Here is a 16,582-nt window from a genome sequence, read left to right as displayed (position 1 = left end):
CTCACTATTCTTCCATTTATAAATATAAAGAATATGGTTATGGGGAGATGCCGAAGGTGGAGGAGACGCTTGCGAGCTATCTCTCTCCAGCAACGGCATCTTCCTTGAAGGCTCCTTCACTTCCCTCTAAGCCAGTTAAATTCACATCAGCACTGGTTCATAAATCGTATGCAACCGCTGGTCAAGCTGCAGCGTGTCTGCATACGATGTCCCTTATGCAGGCTTATCAAGCAGAATTATTGGGGGATTTAGAGGAGGGCGGGGGAATTGGTCCTGACACGGTGGCCGAACTACGCAGAGCCACAGATCTGTCTCTCAGGGCCACCAAGGAGACCGCTAAATCAATCGGGCGGTCTATGGCAGCCCTGGTGGCCACTGAGAGGCATCTGTGGCTCAATCTGAGCGATATTAAAGATAAAGAGAAACACGTTCTCTTAGATGCTCCGGCCTCCACTGTTGGTCTTTTTGGTGATGCAGTTAACAGTGCTGTAGCTAAATCTCAAGAAGCTTCTAAACAGGCAGCTGCACTGCAAAAACTTCTCCCCCGCCGTTCTTTCATTGAGGCTGCTGAGCGGGAGCAGCCTCACTCCTCTAAAAAGAGCGCTGAACATCGTGCCACTCAAAAACTCAAAAGGAGTGTGTCCTCCCGTGCTCCCCCACAAAAATCTCGGGGACACGGAGGGCGCTCTCAAACCCAGCAGCCTTCGAGGGGTAAAACGGATCTGCGGACCGTTATTACCGCCAAAAAGGCTGCTGGGAAAAAGTCCTGACGTCCGAGGGCTCAGGACAAATGAGGGTAGTTCCCCCCGAAGCAGAGCGGTTAACACCTCTTTTCACGGTGCCCGTCTCTCTTCGGTGCCCTCAGGGGACCGTTCTGCCAACCCTGCCGCCTCCGGTGTTACAGGGCGCAGCGGTCTCCGGCGAGCACATATCTCAAGGTCCACCCGGAAACGTAGTGGCCTCGGGATGCCCGCCCCCTCTGAGGAGGGTGCTAGAGCAGTCTGTTCGGTCGTTCTCTGCCGGTGCGCCGTTACAGGGCGACGAACCGACTACTCAACAGCAACAAAATCCAGAAACCAGTCTCGAGAGGCTGGTACCTCTAGTAGAATCTTTGACAGCGTGGAAGCTACTGTCAAATGTTTCTCGTTGGGTCCTGCAGACCGTGGAAAAAGGGTATCAGATACAATTCAAGAAACGCCCACCTCGGTTTATGGGGGTCCTGCCCACAGTGGTGGGCCCCGAGCAGGTTCTGGTTATGGAACAGGAAGTAAACACTCTGTTAGAGAAAGGGGCCATAGAATATGTACCTCCCTCCAACAGGGAAACCGGGATTTATAGCCGGTACTTCATAGTTCCAAAAAAGGACGGGGGATTGCGTCCCATTTTAGATCTTCGAGTTCTGAACGAGTCAGTCATGCAGCTCAAGTTCAAAATGTTAACTTTGAGACAAATCGTGCCACAGATCAGGTCCGAGGACTGGTTTGTCACGATAGATCTCAAGGACGCATATTTCCATATTTCCATCCGTCCGTGTCATTGGAAGTTCCTGAGGTTTGCTTTCGGGGGCAAAGCATACCAATATCGAGTTCTTCCATTCGGCCTGGCTTTATCACCCCGCACTTTCACCAAATGCGTGGATGCAGCTCTGGCGCCTCTGCGCCTCCAGGGTATTCGCATCATGAACTACATCGACGATTGGTTGATTTTAGCTCAGTCATATCAGTTGGCGGTTCAACATCGAGATGTTGTTCTCGCCCACATGAAAGAGCTGGGGTTACGGCTGAACGTCAAGAAGAGTGTGCTTTCTCCACTTCAGAGGACCACTTTTTTAGGCGTGGTTTGGGATTCAGTGTCGATGCAGGCGCGCCTGTCACCGCCACGTGTAGATTCCATCCTTGCAGCTGTGAAAAGTGTAAAGCTAGGCCAGCTACTCACTGTCAAACAGTTCCAGAGACTGTTGGGTCTCATGGCAGCAGCTTCCAACGTGATACCTTTTGGACTACTGCACATGAGGCCCCTGCAGTGGTGGCTCAGGACCAGAGGGTTTTCCCCGAGGGGCAACCCATTTCGCACAATCAAGGTCACGCGGCGATGCCTACGTGCCTTGGTTATGTGGAAGAAACCCTGGTTCCTGTCCCAGGGCCCAGTGCTGGGAGCTCCTTGTCGTCGCAAACTGCTAACGACGGATGCTTCCCTCACGGACTGGGGAGCGATCCTAGAGGGTCGTTCATCTCAAGGTCTGTGGGAAGACCATCATCGTTCCTGGCATATCAATCGCCTAGAGATGTTAGCTGTCTTCCGGGCTCTGAGGAGCTTTATCACAGATCTCAGGGGACACCATGTGTTAGTGCATACGGACAACACGTCGGTAGTCGCCTATATCAACCACCAAGGGGGTTTGCGCTCGCACCCATTATCCAATCTGGCACGCCATATCCTCTTGTGGTCCCAGGGGAAGTTGCTGTCACTCAGGGCAGCCTACATCCCCGGGGTACAGAATATAGGAGCAGACACTCTGTCGAGACAGGGGCCGAGGCCCGGGGAATGGAGGCTCCACCCCGAGGTGGTGGAGCTGATATGGAGGGAGTTTGGCCAAGCACAAGTGGATCTGTTTGCGTCTCGAGAGACGTCTCACTGTCCACTTTGGTTCTCCCTCACGCATCCAGCTCCTCTGGGACTGGATGCTATGGTACAGACGTGGCCGAGGCTACGTCTGTACGCTTTTCCCCCAGTGGCTCTTCTCCCGGGAGTTCTGGAGAGAGTTCGCAGGGACCGGGTTTGCCTGCTTCTTATAGCCCCGCGCTGGCCGGGCAGAGTATGGTTTCCCGATCTTGTGTCCCTCCTCGACGGGCATCCTCTGGAGCTTCCTGTCAGGAGGGACCTTCTGTCCCAAGCAGGGGGCTCAATATTTCACCCCCGCCCAGAACTGTGGAACCTGTGGACTTGGCCTCTGAGGGGGCCCAGCTCATAGAGTCAGGTCTCTCAATTGAGGTTGTTGAGACCATTCTACAGTCCAGAGCTCCCTCCACGAGGAAACTTTATGCCCTGAAGTGGAGAGTATTCACTTCTTGGTGTAGTGACCGTCGGTTGGATCCAGTCAACTGCCCAATTGGTACAGTTCTGGAATTCCTGCAGGACCGGTTCACTGCAGGTCTGACCCCGTCCACCTTAAAGGTTTATGTGGCGGCCATAGGTGCTTACCACATTCCTTTGGGTGGAATGTCTGTGGGGAAAGACCCTTTGGTATCTCGTTTCCTTCGTGGCACTTGGAGGCTGAGGCCTGCAGTTCGCTCTAGGGTGCCACCATGGGATTTGTCCGTTGCGCTGCAAGGCCTTTCCCTGGCCCCCTTTGAGCCCATTGAGGAGGTTCCTGAGAAGTTTCTAACTCTGAAAGCTCTGTTTCTTCTCGCCATCTCTTCTCTTAAGAGAATAGGGGATCTCCAGGCATTGTCGGTTGCTCCGTCATGCTTGGAGTTTGCTCCGGGTATGGTCAAAGCTTTTCTTCACCCTAGACCGGGCTATATCCCCAAGGTCCCCACTAATGTGGCTAGACCTATTGTTCTGCAGGCCTTCTGTCCTCCTCCCTTTCAGAATGCGGACCAGGAGGCGAATAATTTGCTTTGCCCTGTTCGGGCGTTAGACGCATATGTCCACAGAGCTGCCCTGTGGCGTAAGAGTGATCAATTGTTTGTTTGCTTTGGGTCCCCTAACAAAGGAGGTCCAGTGTCTAATCAAAGGATGAGCAAGTGGGTGGTTGAGGCTATCTCACTTGCTTATGAGGCGGCGGGACAGCCTTCTCCTTTGGCTGTCCGGTCGCACTCTACTAGGAGTATGACGGCCTCTAAGGCCCTTATATCAGGAGTGTCTTTACAGGACGTTTGTGATGCGGCAGGCTGGTCCTCACCGCACACCTTCGTCAGGTTTTACTCTCTGGACTTAGACTCTACCCCAGGGTCTCAGGTTTTGTCTTCCTAGTGCTGCGCACTTGATTTCACACAGGACAGACATTTGTAGCTATGGTGGCGTTGGTATAGACGTTCCCCATAGCGTCAGTTCCGACGCAACGCGAGTTCCCTTGAAAGGGAACGCCTCGGTTACGACTGTAACCTCGGTTCCCTGAAGAGGGAACGAGCGTTGCGTCACCTTGCCATATCTCCTTCATGCCTGTCAGCGCGACTTCAGACTTTACGAAGCTTTCGTTTTCTGTTTCGGGCCGGCTTTTATAGCTTCCTGGTACGTGACGTCACCCGCCTCTGACGTTCCGCCACACCATTGGAGTGATTTTACATGTGGTTCAAGACGTCATCACGCAAAGCGTTCCCCATAGCGTCAGTTCCGACGCAACGCTCGTTCCCTCTTCAGGGAACCGAGGTTACAGTCGTAACCGAGGCGTTTTGAGAACAACTGAAAAGTAAGTACACTTATTCCCTTTCTTTCAGATATTAGTATAATTCTGTTTACATATTCTGGTTTTACATAGTCCATACAAACATTATGTGTCTATATGGCTTTGCATCTGGCCAATGTTACTTATAATGATTGAAATGCAGTTGTTATATTTTGTGTAATAAACATGCTCACAGTTGTTTGTTTGTTTTACAGCTATAAAGGTGATGGTGATCATCAGACACCTGTTGCAAAGAGGGCCAAGACAAACATTCAGACAAGCAACAAGCAGTCTACTCTGTCATGGAAAACAGAGACTGACATTGATATGGTTCCACAGACTCTGAGATTCCTGCCTGCACGGGAACCTGGACCACAGCTGAGTCCAGCTGATGCACACACTCCTCTGAGTCTCTTCAAAATGTTTTTTTCTGAGAATGCAGTGTCAACTCTGTGCCACAACACCAATGCTCAAGCTGCTGGTGCAATTGCAAAAGGCCGCAAATATAAATGGACTGATGTCAGCATCAGCGAGATGTACAGATACATTGGGCTGCTTTTTTACATGGCTATGGTGAAGATGAGCTCCCTCAGCGACTACTGGCGGCAAGACAGTCTTTTCTCTTTGCCTTTTCCTGCCACAATCATGTCCCGGGACAGATACCGCACCATTTCATGGAATGTGCACATGAGTCACCCAGATGCAGATAAAGAGAATGACAGAAAGAGGGGCACACCTGAACATGACCGGCTTTTCAGGGTCAAACCTCTCATGGACACCATACGTCATGTTTGTAAAGCCATCTATCATCCTAAAATAAACTTAGCTGTCGATGAGAGAATGGTGGCATGCAAAGCACACACAGGTATGACGCAGTACATGAAAGCCAAACCAACCAGATGGGGTTTCAAGTTGTTTGTTCTTGCAGACTCATCAAATGGATACACTTTGGACTTTTCTGTGTACACAGGAAAGAACAACTTTCCTTCAGGCCATGGACTGTCACATGATGCTGTAACATCTCTTTTGGACTGTAAAGTTTTAGGCTCTGGGTACCATGTGTACATGGACAATTTCTACACAAGCCCAAAGCTCCTCAAAGACCTGTTTGCAATGAAGTTTGGTGCATGTGGGACTTACAGGGACAACAGGAAGGATTGCCCACGTGATGCAACTAATTCACTCTCTAAAAAATCTGCCAGAGGATCCATCAGGTGGATTCGGGATGGCCCTCTTGTATTTGTGAAGTGGATGGACACACGAGAGGTGTCTGTCTGTTCCACCATTCAATCTGCTTATACAGGAGACACTGCGCAGAGGAGGGTGAAAACACAAGATGCATGGAGGACAAAGACATTTCCATGTCCTGCACCTGTGATTGCATACAACAAACACATGGGGGGTGTGGACCTGTCCGATCAGCTCTTACAGTACTACACTGCACAACACAAAACAATGAAGTGGTACAGAAAGATCTTTCTACACTTCTTGGACATTGCTGCCACCAATGCTTTCCTTATCCACAAAGAGCTATGTGGTAACATGACCCATAAACAGTTCATGGAACAGCTTATTGCGGAGCTCTGTGGTGTGTCACAGAAAGTAGCACCAAAACAAACCAGTAGTGACCATGTGCCGGTTCCAGGAGCTGAGCTGGGCTCAGATGCAAAGAACATTTGCACAGTTGGTCGCAAGATCTGTGTGCTTTGCAAAGGACAGCTTGGTAAAAGGCAGGACACACCTTGGAAATGCCAGGCATGTAATGTTCACTTGTGTCTTCAGTGTAACGGAGAGCAGATCACCAGTTTGCATGGTGATTAAATTAGATTAATTAATGCAGTCTAAATCTACAAAAACCCCTGTCTCGCTCTGACTCAAGCTATTCTCACATTCCAAAGCACTCTCATTTACGACACCTCTGTGTCTTGAGATTGCTCTACGCAAGACGTGCAGCCCAAACGGCGCCGAAAAATGGTGTAAATCACTGAGTATCTCTCTCTCTCTACATGATCTCCTACGTCTAAACCAACAGAGACCGTCTGTTTATGGCCGGGAGAGCCTAACGCTGACCAATGAGAGCGATCCCGAAAGCACCCCCGCCAGGGAGTCTCTCGGACACTGATTTACACATAGACACTAATTAACTCTTCACAACAATAAAACAGTGTTGTAGAGACCAGATGCCAAAACATGTGGTCTCTGCCGAGTACATCAATCCAAGGAGCCAAACGCACGCACACACATAAGACTCACCCGCAGCGCCGGGGACAAAGTTCAGCGGGCGGTTATGAACTTTCAAGACGCACTCACACACACACACACAGAAACACACGCAGGTCCCACCACGTGGGACCAAAATCCTTGTATGAAATATTTTAAATGTATTTTCTTGATGTGTGTCTGATCCCCTGTCCCAAATATTATGCCTATGTAGTTTGTTGGCCTGTAATCACTCTGTGGTGCCCACAATCACAAGAAATTCTGTACCTCCTTGATTTTAGATCTTAGGACTGTCATTCGCGGTATTGCCGTGTTCCACAAACCCCAACGATGCTGAATCTTTAACACAAAATATCAGAGAATGCATTGTTTATTAAATACCAGTGTTATTAAGTTATGGACGAATTCATCGTTTCAAAACCCCGCGTAAAGGAGGCGTATAGACCTCGAAACGTCAGGAGGTGGGCCCATACGTTGTTAAAGACGATTGGCCCACGTACGTGAGGGAGGCGTGAGTTTAGCCCTTTAAAATTTCGCGCCCCTCTCCTCTCAGTGCAGTCCGCCAGAGAGAGAAAGACGACACGCCTCCTTCCCTCAAGGAAGCTTCGCTCGCTTTTATTTTCATTTTTATTTCCAAGTCTTTTTCTTAAACCTACTATTACTGAAGTTGATAGTCTGCTGAAACCAACCCACGAAACCAACTTAAGGCTAAGATAATCTTTGCTGAGAATTCGCTCGCTTCAAGTCGCCATAGCAACCAGAACGCTGTGACCACGTGATCCAGGCGCCTTTATCCAACACAGACGGACACACACAGAAGGCCGATCTCCCAAACAGAGTAACGTAGATCTTTTAAATTTGCAATCTGAAAGAAATGCTGTTTAAAGTTGTCTAAATATTACTAAGAAACGTTGGGGTTTTGTGGTGAATGACTAAAACTGTTTCTATCTCTCTCTCTAAATTCTCTTTCACACACACAAACATACACGCTCACACACACACATACTCTCACCCACGTGTGCTGAGATAAACACACTACCACGTGCTCACGGAGCCGCTGGCAAACCCATCTCTCCTTACAAACGCTATCCTCTCAACATCTCTCGCTGATCCTCTCTCTCTCTCTCTCTCTCTCTCTCAACCTCTCTCCCTTCCTCTCTCTCAAACCTTTTTATTTTGTTGTATTTCTGTATTACGATCGTTATATTGCCTGTTTTGTTTATGCATTTTTACTCCTGCGTGATTTAAAATAATTGTGTAATCGCTAGCTTGTTTAAATAAACTTTGTTAAATCATTTGAATTAAGTTTGCCTGTTTTGTTTCAAATTCTGAGTCCCTGAGGAGTGCAGATTTGACCTTATAAGCTCTACGATTGGTTTTATTCTTAAAAGAAACCTAAAATTGTCTAAAACACGAAGATAATTATCTTCTTTGTGGCCACAAGAAAGTGTTATCTATCAGTGTTAAAGACGCCCGATTTCTGTTCATAAATTATACATTCTGTCCGCCGGACGGCCAGTCTGCATGAGAAATGAACGTTCTTCAACTTCTACCTCAAATTCCCCCAAATTGAGTAAATTCTACCCGTCTCTATCAGTGATTATTACAAGTAATTGTGTAATCGCTGATACAAGCCGAGGTTTTGACCTATTCCCTATTTTGAATAAATTAATTTATGGAAGCAACCGATGCATATTCACATTGATGAATATTACCGCTAATTTGAGCTAATTAATTCCCCAACACAAAGTCATTGTTGTTACATCAGTTAAACAGGAACTGTTTTCAAGAATGGCACAAAGACATGTAACTATATTCTATCTGCCTTTATTTTAGTTTATTTTGCTCATTTTGCATTATTTTGCTTTATTTTGCTTAGAGCCCGCATCAACGGGGCATAAGCATTTACTGTGAGATACCTGCAAATTTAAAGCATTTAGTTCCTCCTCATAGAGGAATTACAATAAAACAGTGAAAAACAAAACCTTTGAATCTCCTCTACTTTGTTCAGGCTGCCTCTCTTGATGGCCCATTAGTCATTGGGGGAGTGTCTATGTCACACCCCTGGTCTGAATCTCATTAATATTGATGAGCGATTACCCCTCCCACGCATAATCCTCTTCTGACAAAAAAAACTGTTTTACAATGTTTAAATCAATGTATTGTTTTATGAGAACGATCAGGCAGGATGAATTTCACATCATTTTGAAGCCAGAACTTGAAACGACAACATACATTAGTCAAGAGGCTTGTGGGCACATATTTAGAATGTGTTTTGTGGCCTTATTTCAGCAACTTTCTTTTTCTTTTTTTTTTATAACCATGCATAAACATTATTCTCTTAAAAATACAAAGATTTACAAGCATGTTGATCAGATATTATGCTAGCCCTGTTTGTGTTATATAGAGTGAATTTACACTTTTGCCATTAACATGTTTATAAATAACTGAAAAAAAAACAAATGTCAGAGCATGTCAGAACACCTCCAGGGCCCAGAAAACAGCTCAGACCTCAGAGGGTTAATGGCTGCCAATAGTCTTGATATTTTTAACAGTGTTTAATGCCTCCATGCAGACCATCTGATATTATGAAACTTACCCAGTTTCACAAAGGAGATCCCATTTTCTTCACACAGCTTCTTTAGTTCAGCAGTTTTTTTTTTTGCTCCACCTTTTTGTAAATAAAACTGCAGCAGCTTGACCACAGAGCGATTAAATGTTTCACAGTAAGCAGACCTGCCAACCTGTACGCATTTTGCGTAGCGGATACGCATTTTGACTTCAAAGTACGCTGATACGATTTGTCACTCTAAACTACGCAAAAACCTGGTGACGCCTCGGTGCGCGCGCAGTCCTCAAATCAAGCTACAGCAAAAGAAGAAAAGTTCGACCAATCAGAGCAGTGAGTCCTCCAACGGAAATCAATGGATTTTACAAAATGCCAAATAAAACACGACAGAAACTGTATTTCGCTACGCTACTTGTTTTGGAACATCAACGAACACCACTAACCACTCGGTGAGTTGCACAGTTTTGAAAACGAACGTTAAGGGTTGTTTTAAGGGCATGTTTGTGCATGGCCATAGACTCCCATTCTAAAGCGGTCATGGGCAATTCTAAAATAGTCAAAAAGTCGCGACAGGAACCATTGTCAATTTCTTTATCCACCACTCTTGTTCATCCAAAACGAACTACAAAATAGACTCAAAGTGTTAAATACCGGATTTGTCCTTGAAGGTAAACGGCCTGGGGTCGATGTGGAAAGTTGATTGTTGAGTTAACTTAATCTTATGGATTCGATGATCACACAGATCGCATGGATTATCTTAAAATACTCCGTTAAGTTATTCATGGTCACTCAGAAAAGAGGAAGACATCATTCAGTCATGCAAATAATAAAATGCTCAAGTAATGCTGAACTATAAATCTTGAAATCGCCATTAGTGATTATGAAAGTGCTGTGATTTGTGGATTAGCCTACTAATAAGCGCGAGTCTGGAGAAACAGACGTTTATTTATTCATTCATTCTCAGTGTTGAGAAACGTATGTGTTACGTTATTGTCTTAATTATAACTAAAGTACCTAATTATGTTACATATTTATTTTGTATGAAAACTAGCGCGTTAGTTACTTATGGATTAAAAAGTACCATGCTGCGCGAGCTCTCTCTCAAACACGGACGCGCGCACACAGAGAGAGAGAAGATCATTGTAAAATGAAAATTGACGGGCTAAGTTTAAATTTTGTTCTTGCTTGTTTTTTTTCTGTCAAAAAGCATTTTGTATTATCCATCCCTGCTTTTAAAATTCGTTAAATGACAGGCGTTTTACTGTTAACACAGCCCTCATTATATGTCGGATTCGGAACTTATACTTTATATTATTTTTAGAATAAGTGATTCGTTATGCTATTATTGGACTCCTGTCTATTCATTGTCAAATGTTTTATATAAATATGTTTGTATTGGCTAACATTTATTCAGCTAATGCGTGTCCTGTTTAAAATGTGCAATGTTCAAATGCAAAGACAGCACGTCACAGATAGAAGCCCTTTTCCCTGTGGTATTTAGTATCATATTTGGATATTGGAAATTAAATTAATTAGCCTATCTTAATTGTACACAATGTTCCTATGTTTTTATATTTTGTAATATTTTTTTTTTACTGTGTTCTAGGGGTTTCTTAATTTTAGACTAGTTGACCAGCACACATTATATGCAATGCAATTATATAATGCATGTGTGTTGCCTGTGTCAGAGTCACTTACACAGTGCACAGATTTCGATTTTGACGAAATGGTTTGCGAAATGGTTCCACTTTCCACATTTCGCACACTGCTTTCCCTTTGCTGGACATGTCTCTCTCCTTTTGTGTTCTTTCCCGCAGTATCCACATATTTGGAGGCGTTCTATGTGCACATTGTTTGTTTTTTAGTTTTTCTGAAAGCTCTGACGCGTTCTGAAAAAAGTTTAATTAATACCTCTCTTAAAATGTAATTAATTAATTAAAATAAGGATTGGTGGTAATCTGGGGACAGGTCAGGTTAACACATGTGGGGACACGGGGACAACTCCTTATATGGGCATTAACAGGAAGTCCCATCTGGGGACAAAACCCTGACCAACTAGTGTATCAATAAGTACACATGGATGTCCAATCTGGGGACAAACCAGTGTAATCTACAGACAAAGAAAGGTCATAATATGGCCAGCTGGCCAATTCATAATGGTATTTCCGGAAGTTATATTGGTTTGTTAAAAATAGGGTGGTTTAATAAGTTAGTTCAGCTTAACTTCAAAAATGAACTTGAACAACATGCAATCTTCAACTGCAAGTCATTTCAGTCCTCCCAGACTGCCACAATCATATACTGCATTTAACTCATTCTTACACAATTCAGTTGCTACATTTACTGATTATGACCCATGAGAGCCGTACGTTGAATGTGATTTTGCTGCTCTTATCAAAGTCAATCTAATTTATATTATAAAGCCCTTTAAAACAAAGTTGTCACAGAGTGCTTTTACAAACACCCACCCTAAACCCGACAGAGCACACAACAAGTAGATACACAAAAAAAATATTAAAATTACCAAACCAATTAAACATATACATGGTAAGCTTACTGTTAAAAGTATGTATTATGTTTGAGGTAAAGTTAAGTATCCTGTAGTTAACCAGTAATAACACATTTGGGAAGGTTAGTAGATCAGAGCTACAATTCTTAAATTGTCTAAAATTATGAACGTTATCAGTGGAATGGAGTTTTTTTGTCTTGTTTTGAAATGCTCTAAGAATTGAATCTTTAAGTCATTAAAAAAATCCAAGAGAAATAAAAACGACCTTGATACAAATTGAATCTACAGCCAAATTTTAATCAGTACAGTATGGGTTCCGTGCTTGCCACCAGATATTACAACATATATTGTTTATGATGTGTTTCGTCTAATGTGCCATCAGAAAATAAATTAATCAATTTAAAATTAAATCCACAACACAATTAAAAATGTGAAACGTAAAGGGGCCTGAATAAAGGCATTGAAAACTATAGGCACTCTGTCGTATGGCTACTGTACAGTAAAACTAATCTACGCAATTAGAAAAAACATTTACACCAACTCCTTATCACCTGACACAGCATTTTGCCTGCAGACTTAAAAACAAGGAAGTCCAAGCACCAAATTTACAACCAACATCGAGCCGTTTTAACTCTTTCAAAACTTAAATTACATTATAATGTTTCCAACTATGGTATTGAGACCAAAAAAACAGATAATATAATTCAACTAAAACGCAAAAACAGAATCAACAACCAAAATCAACCTTACTTTTTAGTGGTCTTTCTCTCATATGCTGTAATTCTGTTTTTTATATAATACTTTACCGCCTGCCAGTCTCGTTCACCGAGGGCTTTGGGGGCTGCTGTAATGATAAAATAAATTTCATCATTTTCTCTTCTACAGCCGCAATCTCCACCTCACTCCACTTTCTCTTCCTTGGAACTAATGACAAGAAAATTACATTAATTGCACTGCATGTGTTGTAGGTGCAAGACTGGATTATTTTTATACTATTCTTTATGATGTTGTTGACCTTTTATAAATAAAGCAAATAAAAACTATTACTGGACAGGTTCCTTACCTGATGTTACTTTCATGACCTCCCGTGTCCTCTCTGGAGATCCTTTAGAAACACAATCATATACATTTCTAAATCAAACTACTAATTACTGATAGGCTGTTTGGGGGGAATTCTTGATATTCTGATTGCATTAAACATTTAACTGCCTGTTCATACATCTTACCTTCATTCGTGTTTACTGTCCTGCTGCTATTCACTCCTGAAGTGATGAGATATGCACAGATTCTTCCAAAGTCACTAGGACACGCTTGACAGGTAGTTTAAACTCGATTAACAGGTTACATACCTGTTGGATTGATGCTGATCTGGTCAAGACCTTTCCCTCTGAATTCGTTAAGCCTTCCCTGCTCCATTGCCATCAAGACTTTGGTGATTTTTGCCAGCTGTAGTGTTCCCTCTGGTAATCTGTAATATTTCCTGTGGATACGAATATCATGTCCCAGGAAATCAGCAAGTTGGTCCATTTCGGTGTTGTTCATGTTAAGAACTCTGGACATTGTAGAGATGTGTTTGCGCAACTTGGTGGATGATAGGGCTTTTGGACATTTAGCACCACACTCCATGGCAAAGCAGCGCAGGCAGTCTGATCCACGAAATGATGTCTCGCAGCCTGGGATTGCAAACATGTAGATGTTCTCCTTCGGAACACCGCAAACTTCACGTGTTTTAACCAGCAACTCCATGGATTTGATCATTTCCGGTGCCAAAAGTACTGCAATTTTCCTTCCGCGCTTTCCACGGATTTCTACACGACTAAAGTACTTGCATAGTGCTTGTTCAACTTCTGAGAGAGAGTCAGCAATATCAATATTTAAAGTATATTTGTCTCGAGACTCGAATTATTGTATTGGCATCAGACAGGCTTCCCCTTGCCTTTTTCTGTTGAAGATGATCATTTGTGCAAGAGTGACTTTAGCCAGTTTTGCCCAGGTCTTGGTGTTCGGTGCATTAAAAAGTGTGCTGTAGTATTCTTGCTGTTTCTCCTTTAAATATATATGGAGTTTCTTGACATCATCTGCAAATGGCAAGATCAGTGGAGCGTTGTACCTTTTTTCTTCCAGGGTATTGTGAGCATAACATGAGATCATCTCCCTCCAGCGTGTCTGATAGATGTGTTTGAAGTCCTCTGCTTTTTGAACTTTTGTTGTGTCACCGCAGATCCTTGCATCACAACTTACAATGTCGGCAACCTTCATGAGGCTCTGACCAAATTTGTTGGCTAGCGTTGGCACCGCTATCTTATTTGTCTCACACTGAAAGCCTGTAACAGCTTTAACTGCATTAACTGTGTGTTGGAAGTTGGCTGGATCAATGTATTCCTCAAGTGATTTGAGAGGGGACACCTGCCTTCCTTTCAAAACCAGTCTCCCTAACTCACGCATTTTCTGACGGATCAGTTCATGATCAGAACGCCGGTGTCCCATGATGTTGTATTTCTGCTCGCCATACTTGAGGATACAATGGTCACTCTTTATGACATCTACCACTTCACCTTGTTTCATGTCACTGAGAAGTTTCCACAGTCCCTTGCTAACTCCTTCCTGCACAGGTTGCGCAAAGGCGCAAATCGATTGGGCTCGAGTTCTACCAGGTTTTGGAAGAACACCTCGAAGTGGGCACCTTTTCATATGTTTCCAAAGAAATCTTTTTTTGAAAAGTCCTTGGCAATTTGCACAATGTAAGAATTTATTTGGATTGACATTTGGAGAACTCGCTTGTTTACATGGAACAATGACACCTTTTCCCTTTCTAATGACATCTACATTGTGTTCTCTGTCCCCCTGTTTCCTTAGTATAGTCAGTTGGAGCTTTCTTTCCTTGGAGTTCTTTGGAGATGAAATGGCCTTAGCGACTTCAGATTGATCTTTATGAACAAGTTCCAGATGCCTGGCGATTTTGGATTGTGGTTTCTCATAAAAGAGACAGTAATGTTTTTTGGTGTATCTTCTAGATCCATCGTCAGTCTTTTGACTGTGCATGACTGTAAGTGAAGTTATGGAGCTTTCCCCAGATGTGTCAGATTCAGAGTTCCGGTTTCTAGGTCCCTTGTATGTTTTTCTTGTTCCATCTTTAACAGCAGGACTGGCCATGGTGGCAGCATTTTTCTTTAATATACTGCCTCCCTCTGAGCTGGTCTCACTTTCACAATCTGACCCTGGCACATATTCATCCTCTGTTATTTCCATGCTGCTTAGTGAGTCTTCAGAATCATATCCAAGTATTTGTTTTTTAAACTGAAATTAATCAGAATTCAGCAAATTAAATTTCCTAAATACAAGGTCTGTGTCACTGAAACAGAACTACAATATCTCCCAATGTCTGTAGAATAAAAGTATTTTTCTTCTAACATCCACAAAAAATACCCTATATTTTAAACTGCAAAAAAAATGTAAAAGCAAGCATTTTTGTTACATGCACACAATTACTCTAGTTTAATATCTAATTGCATGAATAAATGCAAAATTAAATGCAAGTTATCAAGTATGAATGGGTCTAAAGTATCAAACAAACATTGAAATGGTTGCCTTTTAAACTGTTACGAAAATCAGTCAAGATAAAATTAACGAATTCTTCAAACTTTTATGAACTGTGGCCGTCATCTATAATTTTTTACCTTGTGATTGGAGTGGGACATATTCCCATCTTCTCCAGAGCTGGAATCTGTGTCCATGTGGTTTTGGAAGGCAACCTGTAATCAGTCAAACATGACAAATATAAAGGTAGAAGGTATTGAGAATTTTACACAAATTATATTAGCAACAAAGGTGTCCCCATAAGGACAGTTAAAATACAGGTCAATGTCCCCAAAAGGTATCATAAATACTCATCACTACCTATGAGGTTAAAGTGCCGACCAAACTTTCAGGTTTTTTTAGAGGGTGTTTGTATCCATCGTTTGTGGTAAGTCGTTTAAAATGTAGAAATCGATATAATTATATTACAATTTGTCATTCATAACTCACAAATGTAGATAGGTATCGTAAATATGTGCAAAAATCCAGTATGCCCTAACAGGGTTGGGACAAAGCCTGTAATAATGCCATCCAGTATGCACTAACAGGGTTGGGACAAAGCCTGTAATAATGCCATCCAGTATACCCTAACAGGGTTGGGACAATGCCTGTAATAATGCCATCCAGTATACCCTAACAGGGTTGGGACAAAGCCTGTAATAATGCCATCCAGTATGCCCTAACAGGGTTGGGACAAAGCCTGTAATAATGCCATCCAGTATGCACTAACAGGGTTGGGACAAAGCCTGTAATAATGCCATCCAGTATACACTAACAGGGTTGGGACAAAGCCTGTAATAATGCCATCCAGTATACACTAACAGGGTTGGGACAATGCCTGTAATAATGCCATCCAGTATACCCTAACAGGGTTGGGACAAAGCCTGTAATAATGCCATCCAGTATGCCCTAACAGGGTTGGGACAAAGCCTGTAATAATGCCATCCAGTATACACTAACAGGGTTGGGACAAAGCCTGTAATAATGCCATCCAGTATACACTAACAGGGTTGGGACAAAGCCTGTAATAATGCCATCCAGTATACACTAACAGGGTTGGGACAAAGCCTGTAATAATGCCATCCAGTATACACTAACAGGGTTGGGACAAAGCCTGTAATAATGCCATCCAGTATGCACTAACAGGGTTGGGACAAAGCCTGTAATAATGCCATCCAGTATGCACTAACAGGGTTGGGACAAAGCCTGTAATAATGCCATCCAGTATACACTAACAGGGTTGGGACAAAGCCTGTAATAATGCCATCCAGTATACACTAACAGGGTTGGGACAAAGCCTGTAATAATGCCATCCAGTATG

General features: G+C 43.3%; 2 protein-coding genes and 1 long non-coding RNA gene across 3 annotated transcripts in view; 2 read left to right on the top strand and 1 right to left on the bottom strand.

Moving 5' to 3' along the window:
* The window catches only part of LOC309497084, a 126,085-nt gene extending 117,346 nt beyond the window's left edge, over window positions 1–8,739 (top strand). The window contains exon 3 of the long non-coding RNA XR_014205366.1: window positions 8,358–8,739. This is a non-coding gene — a long non-coding RNA (uncharacterized lncRNA). The remainder of the gene's footprint in view (window positions 1–8,357) is intronic.
* LOC309497003 (piggyBac transposable element-derived protein 4-like) lies at window positions 4,398–7,632 on the top strand. The gene is made up of 2 exons (XM_082167238.1): window positions 4,398–4,411; window positions 4,603–7,632. The coding sequence occupies exon 2, from the start codon at window positions 4,715–4,717 to the stop codon at window positions 6,206–6,208; it is 1,494 nt and encodes a 497-aa protein (XP_082023364.1). The 5' UTR covers window positions 4,398–4,411; window positions 4,603–4,714; the 3' UTR covers window positions 6,209–7,632.
* A 3,741-nt stretch (window positions 8,740–12,480) lies between the features above and the next one.
* Window positions 12,481–15,084, bottom strand: LOC309497042 (uncharacterized protein). The gene is made up of 3 exons (XM_082167303.1): window positions 13,035–15,084; window positions 12,749–12,790; window positions 12,481–12,609 (listed from the first exon to the last, which is right to left on the bottom strand). The coding sequence occupies exons 1-3, from the start codon at window positions 13,441–13,443 to the stop codon at window positions 12,488–12,490; spliced, it is 573 nt and encodes a 190-aa protein (XP_082023429.1). The 5' UTR covers window positions 13,444–15,084; the 3' UTR covers window positions 12,481–12,487.
* Window positions 15,085–16,582: the final 1,498 nt, after the last annotated feature.

Source organism: Leuciscus leuciscus (genome assembly GCF_965113295.1).
Source record: "Leuciscus leuciscus genome assembly, chromosome: 4".
NCBI lineage: Eukaryota > Metazoa > Chordata > Actinopteri > Cypriniformes > Leuciscidae > Leuciscus > Leuciscus leuciscus.
The sequence above is the reverse complement of the archived record's forward strand: the minus strand, read 5'-3'. Positions and strand labels throughout refer to the sequence as shown.